General features: G+C 45.2%; 1 protein-coding gene across 1 annotated transcript in view; it reads right to left on the reverse strand.

Annotated features, from left to right (window-relative positions):
- Positions 1-561: 561 nt before the first annotated feature.
- The window catches only part of SCGN (secretagogin, EF-hand calcium binding protein), a gene marked incomplete at its 3' end in the record, with an annotated part of 29,093 nt that continues 13,775 nt past the window's right edge, over positions 562-15,879 (reverse strand). The window contains 8 exon segments of the mRNA XM_035896921.1: positions 562-630; positions 1,543-1,602; positions 1,722-1,767; positions 3,335-3,390; positions 13,096-13,173; positions 14,005-14,061; positions 14,774-14,863; positions 15,200-15,292. Coding sequence (XP_035752814.1) covers positions 562-630; positions 1,543-1,602; positions 1,722-1,767; positions 3,335-3,390; positions 13,096-13,173; positions 14,005-14,061; positions 14,774-14,863; positions 15,200-15,292 — 549 coding nt within the window.

Consider the following 15,879-nt stretch of genomic DNA (forward strand, 5'->3'; position numbering starts at 1 on the left):
CATGTGGGAATGCAGCAGCTCAGGCTCAGAGGGAGCCAAAGGCCAGACTATATGTGGATCAAGAACTACATCTGGGACTGCAGCTGGAAATTCAAGATAATCCTGTGCTGATGGACCCTGCTGTCTGTAGGAAACCGGTGGTGTGCTGTGCATGGTATTCTTGAGCTCAAGTCATTTTCAAGCGTAGCCCTGTGATGAGCTAATGAACCATGAGGTCATGCTGGTGAGGACCATATTCAGAGCGAAAACAGAAGAAAGAACTTCTGATGACTGACCCACGTCGACCAGTTTGTGATGCTGTAGCACCTGCCCAATTCAGCGTAGGAGCTAGAATGGACCTTTCTTAACTACAGCTGCTGAGTGAAGGTGTATTTGTCAGGCAGCATTTCTGTGATATGATGAAATGCTCCACAGTGTTTATGCATTCGTTTCTGCTGCTCATCGAAGTGAAATTTGACTGAACCTTCTCAGTAGACTCTCTTTTTACATAATGTTACCAAAACAATCACCTTCCTCTTGGAAATACAAGGTATTAATAAATAGAAAGAGCCAGGAAGCTACCTTGACCAGCTCCATCATGTCTTTGACAAACCCATCCACTTCTGGGCCTTCAAGTGCTCCCGTTTTACTCTGAAAGATGGAATAAACATCAAAATGTTCCAGTAAGTTGAAAACACAACAGTGTTTACTGGTCAGTAGGTCCACCCAGTCCCTGAGCTTTACAGCATAAAGGTCACAGAACCATAGAGTGGTTTGGATTGGAAGGGACCTTAAAGATCACCTAGTGCCACCCCCTTGCCATGGGCAGGGAAACCTTCCACTAGATCAGGTTGCTCAAAGCCTCGTTCAGCTTGGCCTTGAACACTTCCAGGGAGAGGGTGTCCACAACTTCCCTGGGCAACCTGTTCCAGTGTCTCAGCATCCTCACCACGAAGAATCACTTCCTAATAGCTAATATCTAGTATCTAAGATCCCTTCATTTTTCCCAAACCATCTCTTCCCCTCAAACAGGAGAAACATCTCCCGCCATTTTGTGAGGCTTGCTGGCCACCGCCCTGAGGGAGTTGTGTGACTGTCAGAAAGCGGCACTGAATTGCTGGTTTCTAACAGGCAGTTAGGTAGTCATGTCTGTCCTGGGCCAGACTCCCTAAATAACCCTTGGTTCAGTGCTGGAAGGGGGTTTATTTTTGAAGGTGGTGGTGATTCAGGTCCCAAAGTGCCAGAGACTGCAAGAGCTAAAGCCACCATCTCTGCTAACATCCCTTGCATCTCCTGCAAGGAGATGCTGCGAATGCAGCAGCGCTGGCCATGGAGAAAGTCAAAACGGGTCCTTTGCCATGAGATCTCTGAGCATTGCTCCCCTCTGTCCCCACCTTACCCCCCAGCCTGGCTCCTGGGCGCCTCTGGCCCATGGGCTGGGGCATAGCTGCAGCTCCCAAGTGACCCCCGCAGCACCCACGGGAGGAAGAAGTCTGAGCAGAATATGTCAAATCTATGTCATTCAAGGGGACCCCCCGCACGGGAATGGCCTCTGGAACTCACAACGTCATAGTGTGCAAAGATCTTCTCAAAATCTCTCCTCCTTTCTTCTGTGCTGCAAGCCTATATGTAGAGAGGACAAGCAAATGAAAAAGAAAAAAAGCAAGAAGATTCAAGTTTGAGCCCAGGCTATCTTAGCTGAGGGAGATGGGACTGATGCATCAAAAAAAAGTGCTACTTACATCCATCTTAAATTGAAGAAGGAAATTTTCCTGGAGCGCCAGAATCCTGAATGGAGAGATTTAAATTACGATCGTTCCACTTTCTCATCTGCACACAAACTATTCCGAACTCCTCTAGTTCATAAAGCAGAGAGATTTTATATTATAGGCCTTTGAAAGAGAAAATCACCTGCAGGGTTATTTACGGAGGGCTGTTTCACCAACACATGCCTCCCTCCCTCTCTGACGGGGCATGACAGGCACCCTTTGGCTCACTGCAAATGTGTTTCTTAGCACCACTGCTTCTCCTGGAGCATTTCTGGTTGTCCAGTGAAATGGAGGTGGCCAGCCTCCAAACTGAGAGCTACCAGACAATCGTTCCTCCTAACCAGATTGCTGTGCTGCATTAAAGGAAGGGAATTCATTGCTCTCTGTTGGAGGGAGAATTGGTGGTTGTAAAAGACGAAGTAATACTGGCCTGAGCTCCAGGACTGGCCAAATTCCTCCTTTCCCCTGCTCCCCCCCACAAGGCCCCCCAGTACTGATAAAAGCTTTTCTCTCTCCAGCCGCTCTGCCAACCTGGGGTTTTTTAGAGCCCATGACACCAGGTGTGCTGAGCTGTGCCTGCACACTGAGGGGTTTGGGGGGTGAGAAATGGGCTCAGCCCAGAGGGGAGCCTCGGCTGGCACGGGGCAAGGGGGCAGTAGGGGAGCTGTATTTAAGAGGAAAATGCAACGGCAACTCCCTTTAGATATTCTCCATTCTGCCTCCGTTCCTCTTCATATATTCAGTGTTCAAAGCGAACTCCCACATGCACTGCAGGTATCTGTGCTGGCATTCATTGTGATCCCAAGCAGAAAGTAACGGTGGCAAACCAGCACCTCTCTCCTCTCATCCCCCAAACCAGTGTTTAAGACTGTACCTGCACATTTAAAGTCCCATCCGGTCATTGCACATACATTTAGAGATAGTAGCATACTCTCTATCTGTATGTAGTGAAAATCATATGAAAGCCTCTAAGGTACCAAGGACAGAAAAGAGACAGAGGCCCATGACTGAGTCCCCTGCTTCATTCACAAGCGTCTTCACCTTGTCTCTCCGTATCCTTTCTTACTGCCATTGGCAAGCTCCTTTGCAGTGGCACCTTTACAGAATCATAGAATCGTTTAGGTTGGAAAAGACCTTTAAGATCATCAAGTCCAACCGTTAAACTAACACTGCCACCCCACCATTATTCCTTAAACAAGCAGCAAAAGTTCTTTGCAATCCCTGCTGCACATGATGATGTGAAATAAATGCACACCTGTGACCCTGTTGATCCTTCTTTTGGAGGAATGGTGCCACTGGCTGCTTCATCATCTCCTGAGGAGCATTGCAGAGGTACCACAGATCACGCCAGAGTGTGTTGGTGATGCACAAACAGGTCCTGGCATTGCTCAGTGTCACCGGCTCTAGGTTCTCGCATTATTGCAATGGGGATCATGCATTAGAGACCTGGGATACCTCCATCAGAATAACTGATTTAATTTGAAAGGAGGTAGGATTCAAATGCACGTCCCCAGAGAGAGAGAATCACCTTGCCTGGATCTGCCATTGCAAGCTGAAAAAAACCAGTCAATATTATTAAAGCCTACCTTGCCAGGTCATTCAGGTCCAGCCGTCCATCTTTGTTTTTGTCAAAGATTTTCATCTAAAAATTGAGAAAATAGTGATAGAACAGATAGGCAATGGGAGAACACACAAACAAAAAAGCCAATATACATTTTGCTCTGTCCTGTGCCCTCACCTCTGCTTGCTCGCAGTGCTTGCCCAAACCCCAGGCAGCATGGCATCCTCTGCTAGCACCAAGGGCAAGGGTGGCACAAGATCATCACAAACCCCTTCTGCTTTCCAACAGCAACAACCCAAGCAATCCAATACCAGCACCGCTCCCTTCCCGCCTTACACAGGATAAAGACAGGTCTCCAGCAAATGCCTTAAGGAACTAAACACTGGCCTTGCCATGGCCCCTGAAAAAAAGGCCAAAAAAAAGAGGGGAACTTCTAAACATTTCTAGCCCATCTCCATCCTTATCTCTGCCTGTTGCTGTGGATACCGAGCAGCTGAGGTGCAAATGTCACCTTCCAATAGACACTCAAGTTGGGGTTTTACACCGCTAAAGCTGTAGCACTTTGCTGGGCTCAAAGCCTGCCATCAGAATCTAGCACTAAGACTGGGAGGGAGATTCAGGTCGCCAACGCCAAGAGGTTAATCTGTGTGAATACAAAAGCTAGCCTTGCCTTAATATTCTCTTTTCCTTAATATGATCTTTTTGATGAGTCACCACCAGACACTATTTATTTATTTATTGTATGTGGTACTGTGTTTCTCTGTGAGGCACAGGTAAGACTCTGTTACCGGGAAAGAGGGGGAGATGTTTTATACATTGCGAATCTGAGTAACTCATGGCTCGAAGTTCTAAAAAAAAAGTATTCCACATTGGGGGGGAGGGAAGATTAATATTTTACTAAGATGGGTTGCCATGCTTTGTCAGATATTCAGTAATGGAATATGCTTTAATCTTACCTTCACAAATCTTATTTGCTTATTTAATGGTTATAAGTAACCAGGTCACTACAAATCTTTGGTGTAATTAATTGCACACCCGCTGGAGAAAGCCCGTACCAGTCCCCATCTCAGGAGTCTCAGGGGGAGAGGATCATCCCCTGTGACACAGCCCGACCATGTGGGAGCTCTGGGGAAAGCCAGCAGCGGATCCTGAGCACTTCCCAGCAGTGAAACTGAGGCAGAGCCTGACATGTGCCCGAGGAGAGGTATTATTTGGAGAGCCACGGTTTCACAGGGAGCCCTTACAGAAAGAAGATGCCCATTTTGTCAGCAGTGCCTCCTCCCTGCCCCTTGCTGGAGGGCAGGTGTCTACACTGAGGATGGTGAGCTGCTGGTAACCCTTTATTGCACTGGGTCCTGCAACAGGACTTTATTCCATTAATTATTCTGCATGATCTACGCTATTGAGGTTTGGGTAGGATTTTTAAAGAGCACTTGGTATGGGCTCAGTTTTCCTGCCACTGAAACACAGTATAAAACTCCTATGAACTACTGAAGGCTCATATTGACATCTTTGGAAAAAACACATCCTGAGAGCCATGTGGGTACTCAGTGGCACAAGGAAAGCCACTTTCCCATTTCACTGGCCTCTGCCGAGTGCGTGCTCTGTACTGAGTCACTAAATGACAGAAGACAGACCTCTGAATCTTCCTTCGCCTTAGAGACGGAGAGCTGAACAAAGCTGCTGAGCCGTCCTGAGGACTTCTCATCAGTCCAAGTTGTCCCTCTCCAACTTATCCAACTTCTTCCATCCTGCCTTCTGCCCCGTCAGTTATCCCACTGCAATATGGGACTTTTCCCTGGTCTCTGCTGGGGCCACAACAGGGATGGGAGAGGGAGCTTCACTGGTGCCACCGAGAAGAGAAACATCCTTCCGACAGCCTCTCACTGCCACTGGAGAGAAAAACCTGGGCTTTTAGTCCCTGACTGATAAAGGGAGTTATTCCAATAGAAAATGGTTAATGTTCCTTCTAGAAATAAATCTTCCCAGATAATATTTTAGAAGCCTCTCTCTGAATGGGACATCAGCACCTAACCTGGTTTTGTTTGCTGTGAGAGGAGAGAGGGAGATGCCCTTACTGGCTCGCTTTTGCAGACCCTCCCGCTGCAGGTGGCTTTGCAGCACCCAGCTTACGCCATTACTCAAAAAAATACCCTGTAAAGGAAACTTATGGAGACAGCCCCTATTTAGCCAGCTAGAGAAAGTACCATGCCACAGTCCCTAGGCTCTGCAGTAACTGAAGTGCTTTTGAAAATGTCACTCTAAATTCCTCTGTGATGCCTCAGGAAAGCAAACACACAGAGCTTTTGGGAGAAGTTCGGCTCCGTGACCACGAGGTCCTGACCTCCGTACAGGCTCGCTGATAAACACCTATAAATGCTGACTGTGGTGGCAGCTTCTGGGACCAGGACAGACCTGGTGGCTCCCAATCCAAGACTCAGACTCAGTGCCCATTTTTCATTTCAGATAGGCCTGTCTGAGACAAGCCGTGAGTCTCTTTTTCAGTGAAACACCTTAATTATCATCTCCTTTTCCACAGAATATAAAAATAAGCACCCTAGCGTGGCTGTTCTTGTTTCGGGACTTTGAGTGTCCCGCCTGCCCTGCACCTGCTCGACTTTGTGGGTGCAGCATGTTTTCACGGTTTCAGAAGTCACAAATAGCCAGGAGGCTGAAGAGCTTTATGCACCCTTAATGAAACAGGCTAGATTAGAGATGAGGGTTTAGATGTGAAAGGCTTTCTCCTTCATTACCAATTTTCTGAGCCAGTGGTTTTCAAGTCTATCCATTGCTGAACCCTTTACAATAGTCCAGCAGTAGTGCAGACCCCATTGAAACACATTTAACTGCAGAGATGATACTTTCCTTAGTGGAACACCTAATGAAAAGCAACAGCTCTCACCTATTTGCTTCATTTGCACCCTACCTTTGAGCTTAACATTAAACTTTCAGTGGTTGACAATGCCTACTTACGGCTAACCAGCTCCCCTCTCTGACCTCCTTCACTCAGCTCTGCTTTTGCAATACCAAGAGAGAATCTTGGTGGCTTCAAATTATTTTGCCTTTTTCTGCAGCAAGCATGCCAAACAAAATTTTCAAACATATGCAATATTTTGCTTGCCCATACCAGTCAACAGAAAGAAAAGAAAAGCCTGTCTGGAAGAGCTAGGCTGAGCCAATTCTTGTCTAGTGACTTCCTCATGAAAGATGGAAAACATGTAGGGAAGATGGAATAGTGTTCACTGAATTAGTTCAGGTACCACAGCTAATAAGATAGACCTAATCCTATTATCTGGACAACTGGAGCTCAGACATACCCACTACATGGCAATCTTGGGCTGCGTTAGTCAGGAAAAGCCTGGGGAAATGTTTATTAATTAAACTTTCAAATGTCAAGCATTGATCTGGTCTGCTAACTGTGTACATAAGTACACAAAGAATGGCAGAGGGTACCTGCCCCATATGACAAAGCATACGTCATGGGAGAAGTAGATATTTGGAATTGTTATGAGATTGTTTCTAATTCAAACTTTTGCCTTTACATACCATCTTCATATGTTAAACTTGATGGATTTTCAGTTTACATTCTTGAAAGGTATATTTGTGCTGCCAGGCTGATAGGAAACATCTCAATGTGGTTAAGGATAAGGTCTGGCATGTTTAAATAGCACTCAATTTTACTAAAAGCTTTGTTGCATCCAGCAGTATGCTTTATAAAATGATGCATTTATTTCACTGTCAAGCTACCCCGTGTTTTAAAGTGTTTGCGCAAATTAATTCGCTGACATTTTAATGGCAGTGCACCAGGGAAGTCTTAGTTCTGTTTGTTTGAACGTAGTCCATGCCCTCTGAGCCAGACAGAACTGGGTTCTGTAAGAGCGGGGTTTGCAAAATAAGAGTTGCTACATCTCATTTTTTTAAGTGCAAAATCAAAACTGCCATTGGCTTTGAATTCAGCAAAGGAAATACCTCTGCTTTCCTGGTCTGGTTTTGTAAAGAAAGCCACTGAAACACCAGGATATGACAAATAGGTGCATGCTTTGAAGAGCAATATAAGATTATAAATCTGAATTATTTTCCATGACAGAGATAAGGAGAGAAGTAAACAACCAAAATAAAGAGTTCCATGATCAGTGCAGTCACTAAAGCCGGGTTTTCAACCTTCTCTGTTTCTAGTTCTCTGCATGTAACAAAGCGTTTTATCCCTCAGGTGGGGCACGGGAAGAGTCGGCTCTTGCCTGACCTCCTGCTCTCACAAATATACACACCAGAGACATCTATACCCAACAGCTGTAACTAAAATTGGACAGTGAGTACAAAAGTTATTGAGGGTGTATAAAGGGAGACACATGGCCAAGTTGCAGGACTGCCTTGGGCTTCTTTCCTTGGGGAAGGACAAGGGCTTTGCAGAGCGACAGGACGGCCCTGTGGCCGGTAAGTTACCCTCGGGACAAAAGCTCAGTGAGCTGCACGACCAGGTTGCCCATGTAATCTAGACAAGTTGTTTAGTGCAGGATTTCTAAGAGTGTTTTGGTTCCCAAAAGACCAAGGTGTTATCTGCTGGGGTTTTCAAAAGCCTGGAGGCTCCTGCGTCCTGTTGGTTTTGGTCTTCTGAAATGAAGTTTGAGCTTAAATGGGATTTTCTGCTTCCCCCGGCTTATGCTACAGTAAGTGTGGCACAAAACTGGAGGTGACAGCACTGCCAGGATTAAGTCTAGAAGGGACATGGGAGGCAGATTTCCCCCCATTGTGTTCATCAGCTGCGTGGGTCCTCTCTTTACCATACACAGCAAAGCAATGAGAGGAACCGCACCCACCCAAAGCCAGGAGGAAGCTCTCTGGAGATGGCGGGGCTCTCATAGTGGTGGCTGGGGTTCGGAGACATGATGGTTGCAGTGTGACTGGAGATGCAGTCTCCTGGGTGTCATGGAATCCTTACAGAGCTGCCTGGTAGGGAAGCCAGCATGGACCACTACCAGGAGAAGGGATGTACAAAGACTGCTCCTTTAGGCAACCAGTCTTTTAGGCTATACTCCACTCTTATCATATTTCTAGGGCTTTAGGAAGTTTGCTTAGTGTGTTAACAAACATAAAAAACTCTGTTTAGGCTTTTCTCTGTCCAACAAAGATTTGTCTTTCCATCATGACACCATTTCTTTGCTGTTCATAAGAGACTTCATTAACACAAATAAGCTACCTTGGCCAGTGAGGTGCTAAGGGGCTAAATCACCTGGATTTTCTGTGTTTTGACTTTCATTTCCCTACATAAGTACGCTGGCACTGGCACTGAGCACAGAGAGACAGACAGGCTTTCACAGCCAAAGAAGTGACTACGCTGAGCCTCTAGTATGGTCCTTGCAGAGGCGACAGGGGGGAGCCACAAAAGCATCAGAAATCCCCCCAGTGTAGAATAAAGGTAGTCCAGAATGCATGCTCATGGACAAAAACCATCTTCAGGGAGAAGTCAACCTGTTCCCCTTTGCACTGGGAAGATGAGGAGCCCTCAGCTAGTCAGCTGCAGGCTCGCGTGCTCGGGGTACGTGGCTCAGCCCCCAGGAGAACCTTTGCAGAAAAGCACAGCAAAACCCTGGCATCATTACAGCTGGGACGATTTCTGTCTTGACTTCTCTGGGGCTAAGATTTCATCCTCAGCCATCTCCATCTACTAACTTCGAAATGCTGTAGCTCATGACCAACGATTACTGAATTATTAGTCCCTGCACTTACATTATTGCCTTTCTGGAATTTTAGCTTGTGGTGGGCAGAGATGGTATGCCTTGGGGGGGCTTATCCTTTACATTTTGTTAAAATATAATAATGCTCAAACTAAAAGACATTTTTATGCTCAGTCTGACATTATCAACATAAGGCAATACAAAAAGTGAACATCAGTGTTGCATGGGTGACAGTTTCAGCAGAATATATACCTTAATTTGCTGAAGTTTACCTCAGCAATGAGCTTTCCCTGCATGTGGCTTGCAGGCATTGGGATTACAAACTAGAAGTAGCGTGCTATCTGGGAAGCTATGACCTGTCAGTGTTTCTATGAACAAGGTAATCATAGAATCATAGAGTGTTTTGGGTTGGAAGGGACCCCTAGAGGTCATCAAGTCCAACCCGCCTGCGATAAGCAGGGGCGCCACTAACTAACACCACTATGTAATAACATATGTCAAGATGGAAAAGCCTGTGAGAAGAAAAAAGGATGAATACTTCATTTCATCTGAAACTATGTCTTAAATCTGCTTCATATTCATTTACAGTATTTTGCTTAAGTACACAGTCATGTGCGCGCACGGGTATGGAAGCTGTCACTCACGGCAAAACGCTGTCAAATGCCTGCGTGAGCTGGGTGTTCATGGGCTGAAACTTGCCCAGGCCCCAGAAGCCTGGTGAACAACAGCTTGACTCTGGGGACTGAGGGGAGGTGGGGAGGGACTGGGGAAGGTTGTTAGTACTGCTGTCATACCCCCCAGCCTCCTCCTCTTCATGAAGCAGTAAGGGGGCAAGCTTTCATTTCTCCAGCTTGCATTACTTCAGGAAGGCAGAATATTCTCACCATGCTCTTAAAAACCTCCATTTTCAGCTATTCCCACCCTGTCTCCCACAGCACACATTGCAGGACCCCTGGGCATCTTCTCCTGTCCCAGAGAGGCTCAGAGCAATACAGAGCTTTGCCTCTGCCTCTGAGCACCAACAGCTCTTGATCTGTGCCCACGGGAAGACGACAAACCCACAGACTGTTTTCAAAGGGTTCAGAACTGCACATGACTACATATCTTCTGTGCAAGTGGGTGCATGTAAATAAATATTAAAACACACTTAGTGACTATTAATACAAAATACATATGCATAGGCATGAACACTAACAAGAACTCTGCCTGCAAAGGGGCTTCCTCAGCACAGGGTTGCTGCTTTAATTCCCTCATGAAGAGTCTTGAGAATTCAAATGTTCTTTTGTGACTTTCCCCAGTGGCTTTAGTGCTCTTTAAGATTTGATTTAGCAGACCCATGTGGCTTGTGCAATGCCAACGCATTCACTATCTGTTTTCTTTCCATGGGTTCATCACTTGTTCATCAAATCCCTGATCTATGTCAGTGTTCTCTGAAGAGAGGATGTCAAGGTCACAAGAAAACAGAATAGCCTCTTAAGAAATGGCTTCTAAGCAACCTGATAAAGTGATGTTCCCTTCTGGAGACAACCAATCTCTTCCAAAAGAAATACATTCTCCCTCTTCCCAGATTTTATTTTAAATGTGCTGTAAGGTCATTCATAGCAGCGTAAGTGGCAAGTGTTTAGCATGGTTGGTATGGTATCTGCACACCCCCCTCACAAGCTAAAGCTGCAAATACCCAGCACAGAATCATAAACTGCCTTTTTTCTCATGCCTGAGCTAGCTTCTTTAAAAGGATAGTTTCTATCTTTACCACTTTATCCGTCTCTCCAGAAGGCTCTAGGATCCACTCAGTATATCAGTAGCTGCTTTAGGTATGTGCAGCCGGCTGTGGATGTACAGAGAAGAGTGTACAGAGTAAAGTCCTATGGAGACAGATGGGTTTACAGTTCCTTGGGACGCAGCTTATTCCAACTGAATGTTATTACAGTGGCACTTGAAAGCCCTGAGTGGAGAGATGGGCCACCCTGAGAGACCCTGTAGCTGTGTGCAGCAGAAACAGGCCCTTGTCCCAAAGACCTTGCACTCTAAACGGAGAAAAGGGTGGGAGCAAAGTAACAGGGGAGAGAAATGCACAAATTTCCACGCTGCAGTAAAGGGATTGGTGCTGCTGGTTGCTAATGATACAACAGAAAACCTGTGAAAGCCTCAGGGCTGTAATGTAAGGGCCACTGTCCCCCTGTTTTCCCAGAGAGTGGTGGTGGTGGCAGAGTCCCATCGGGACTCTGCACTTCGGCAGCTCCCCGCTCCACGTGGAAAGCAGAGAGGGAAAGCAAAGAGCTCTCACTGCCCTGGGCCTTGACATCATACCTTTGCTTTTGGCTCCTCGAGTCACTTCTCCCATTTTAATCCAGCACTGCAAAGGTGAGACTGAATCTTTCTTCCCTCCTTGTAATTCACCCTCCTGCTTCAAATAAGTTCCCACGCAATAACTCCATGAAGCTACTATAGAGATGCTGTGCATGTGGATACTTTGCCATGACGTACAGAATTCATATCCTCTATTTTACTACAGGGTATCACGGGGTAAGATTGCGCATGTTGTAATTTCACACCCTGCCTTAGCTCTTGGGATCAGGTGTGTCTGTAAACATCCTTGGTCTTCAGTTTATAGCACAGAATCGTGAGGAAAAAAAAAAAGTCATCTGCCATGTCCTCATTTTCTAATAACCCTTAACATCCCTGATTCTTTTGGCATTATGGCTTTGCAAACTTTTGTCCTCACCAGCCAGATTTGCATTTACCAGGGTAGATTTCCCCAGGTATACAAAGCATCCCTTTTCCCAGATCAAATCTTATCCTGTAGCGTAGAGCCTCTCCAAAGATAAAAAAATCAATCTAGAAAAAAACATGGGAATAGAAAGCAGACCTCCTGGCTGTCAGCCCTGGGCTGCACTGATATCTAGCTGCATTGGGGAAGCAGAAATCACAGATCTTTCTTGGGAAATTATTGGAATGGGAGAGAAGTTGGAGGAAATGAACCACCCAGTGTCTACAAGCTTCAGATCGCCTATTCCCCAGCACCTCATCAGAGATCAGCCACAGGGGACGGAAACCTTAATGGAGCAGCATAAAAGCTCTTTGCTACATGCAAGCACTACCAGGAAGGTTTTTGTTCTAGCTGTAGTTTATGGGGTTTTATTGTTTTCAAGCTCTGCCAGCTGGAAAAAATTTCTGCAGCTTGCATTCCTCTCCCTTCACTGTCCTATAAATATGAAAAAGAAATCTACACTCTTCTGTAATGGTACAGTTTTTCACTTTGCTCTAATGGGTCATGTTTCTAGGCAGAGATGCACCATGCATACATAACATGGTCTTGCAAAATATATGGGCAGCTCCTTGTTTGCTCACATACCAAGCTGTTCTTTAGGTGCAAACACAGATTTTGCAACAAGAACCAAGGCAGTCCCGTCTGAAAATCATTTAGAAAATTGCAATGGTAGACCTCTGCTGGAGGAACTCGAATGATACCCTTGAGAATGGCATCAAAATTAGGGTTTTTCTTCTTTTCTTGTTTTTAGATGGTTAGATATAATAAGTTGCTCTGAAATCCAGGTGACTGATGCTAAACTTACACAAATATTATGTGGCTGATTGCAGGATAACAGCTATATTGTGATAAGGAAGGGGAAGAGCTGAAGCTTTCAACCTCCCAGTCTTTCAGGGAAGCAGCAGGGATTCAGCAAGGCTTGCTGGGCTTTGAAGAGCAGAAGAATCGGATACCTGTGTGTCTTGGGAGCAAAAGGATTTGTTAGGAGGGAAGGAGGGAAGGAGCTGGAGATCTGGCTGAGGCTGAACATACCCTAACGAAGGATGCACCTCAATTACTCTTTTAAAATGGATTTAAGGCTCAGTTTGCTTTGGCATAAAGTTGAGCTATTTTCTCGTAATAAACAGTTCAACTCAGAGCAGAAATATACGAAATGCTGTTCACAGTTGATATCCAGTGCAGTGCAAAGAAACAGCAGCATCATATGCTGACTTCCCACCAGGATCTCTTGGAGAAAATATACCTTTTAAGAGGGCATTTATGGCCCTAGAGACATTGACCCTGAAGGAGATTTTCAGGCAGCACTATAGTCTAAACAATATTAACACTATCTTTTCTTACCATGGTATCAGTATATTCTTCCAGCTTTACTTCAGCAACTGTCTTGTTATGCTGCAAAAAGAGATCTCGCAGGAAATCCTGTAGTAAGGAAAGAGACAAAGATTACTCTTTAAATTCAGGACATAACAGTAAGAGATTTGATCAAAACTCACCAGGGCTACATGAATGTAATTTCACATTCCTGTTTAGTACTAGTGTCTTTCATTTCACATAAAGTCCACATATTCTTAGTTGAAACATATTTTTTCAAACAAATTAGAAAATAACCAAATTTTCCCAGAGCAGGCATACTGGAATAAGTCATAATTAACCCACAGAATAAGCAAAAGATAACATAAATCCTGCAATATTTGCTAACTGATCTCAAATCAAAATATTGCCATTCAGCAGAACACTTAAGCATCTGCTCATGTCTCTGGTGGGGCTTGGGCTGGAGCCACATGCCGAGAGGGCAGCGCAGGGTCTGCAGCCCAGGGAGAGACTTCTGTTCCTGGCTGGTTTCTGAACAGGCTTCTGCCTCAATAGCCTGAGCTTTAAAAAGAAGTCGGTGCTCAGAAAATCTGCAGGCTTGGGAAGAGGTTATGAAGAAATCCCATTAATAAAACACAACAGCTTTGGCTTTGTTTTAGCTGGGAGAGGCACATGTGCAAAGCCAAGCTGATTGGACTCGATCATCTGAAAGCTCTTTTCCACCTAAATGATTCTATGATCCTGTTCCTGCTGGCAGGGCCGTTCAGTTCTGCCAGAAGGTTGGAGGGTCCCCAGTCCTTAAAGTTGCTGTGAACAACTTAGAAATGCCATTTGTCAACCACATAAAAAGGCAACAAAGTCTTAAAGCCAATGGAAAGTCTCCCATTGACATCAGAGAGCTGTAGATCAAGCCCAAACAGACTGGTGAGAATAACTTACTTTGAGCTCGCCAGCTGAAATAAATCCACTGCTATCAGCATCGTAACTGCGCCAGATCTGAATGGAGATAGATTGACACGACCACATAAATATTGCAGTTAATCATCTGCTCGGGTGATAGATCATAAAGATTCAAATCAGGGCTTCCATAATGAGCAAGCTGTTGCATTATCCAATATTTAATTAATTGTAGACAAAGTAAAATAAACTTTCCACACAATAGCTTTTACTCGCATTTGGATGCTGTACATGTGACATGCTGCTGCCACATATTTAATGCAGACACACTGTCTATAAAAGGAAGAAAAGATTAAGAAACCGCTCCACATTTCTTACCTAATTTGTACATGCAGCTTCTCTTATTGCTCTGAGTAAAAGTCAAGGTCGTACACAACTGGCCATTGGTCTGCAGAAGTCCCCAGTTTGGGTGTGAAATAAAATTCACTGCAAGCAGTCTTGGAAAAATTGAAATTCTGTGCTGGGATACTTAGGGGCAGAGAGTGAAAGGAGATTGGGCACAGTTAAGGAAACCTTATGGGTTTGTGTTCCTCAGTTGTCCCAGCTTATGGAGATTTCCACCCCACACTTTGCCATGATAATGCGCCAGAGTAAAATGGTATAACCTTCTCTACCTGAACTGGTCAGAACGTGTTTTGCTTCCACAATAACCTCATATTTCTCATGCTATGTTCTATGGAGGGTGGAAGTGTACATATTGAAGAAGCTGTTGGTGTGCACAGGGAAGAGACAATGTGGAGGAGATACGGACCCGCATGAATTCCACGCTGTTGTCCAAGGGAGTTTCCCGTCGGAAAAGCAGCAGAAAGTTCTCATCATCCGGCAAGATCATATTTGCAAGCTGGAAAAAAAACAGCATTAAAGTAAAAAAAACAACAAACAAACTCATACCATGAAAGTAAAGATATGAAAAAACTTGGGTGGGTGCTGACCCAGTATGGGAAATATAAGCTGGGCATGTTGTTGCCTTGGAAATAAACCCCAAACCAAGAGATCTGGCTAATGCAGTGCTCCATGACTCACTTCCTCCCCACCCAGGGTCTATCTCCCATATCACCCAAGTCTCCTCTGGCGCTGGGGAGAGATACCTCTTGGATTTGCACATATCACCCAAGTCTCCTCTAGGTCCTAATTCTCCCTCCTTCTGTAAAAGAAATCTGGCGCTGGGGAGAGATACCTCTTGGATTTGCAAACGTCCATCTGTGGTGACATCGTAGGCAGACATGAATTGCTCCTTCATCCTCTGAACTTTTTCTTCTGTGATGGTGTTCTGCCATGGGGAAAACAACACATGCATGAAATCTCTCCTCACTCACAGATAACCACCAGGATCATTGCATCCTTGCAGTCGGGGGATAATGCTTCTAAAAGCCCACAAACACACCACCTTAGATGAATTTTTGGAAATTAGTGCTATGCATAGTTTTGTGGCAACTAAGCTTTCAACTGGAAGACCAGTGTTTGAAGACCCCAAAATATTTCAGTGACACCTGCTTCTTTAGCCAGCTGTTCCCACTATATCACTGGGATTTGGTTTTGCAGTGATTTCCATGCTACTCCTTTTCATCTTGTTCTGCTAGGAAGATGTCCTTATCCTTGAACTACATCCCTGTAGTTCATTAGATCATCATCCTTGAAAGGTGTCAGTGGAGCTAGGTTGTTGCTTATTATTGCCTGTCAGCTGGTTCAAGACCTGGCACCAAGCCCTGTCGGTGTTTCTGGGTTAACAGCACGGGATTTCAAGCATTTCACATTCCCTTTGCATCTGCCCAACACCATAATCAATTTATACATAGTGAGGAGTTTTCAGGACTTCTCGGGTGTTATGTTTTGACAGGCATTGCTGTGACAGGTGAA

Source organism: Egretta garzetta, unplaced genomic scaffold, assembly GCF_000687185.1.
Source record: "Egretta garzetta isolate BGI_Z169 unplaced genomic scaffold, ASM68718v1 scaffold126, whole genome shotgun sequence".
Classification (NCBI taxonomy): domain Eukaryota; kingdom Metazoa; phylum Chordata; class Aves; order Pelecaniformes; family Ardeidae; genus Egretta; species Egretta garzetta.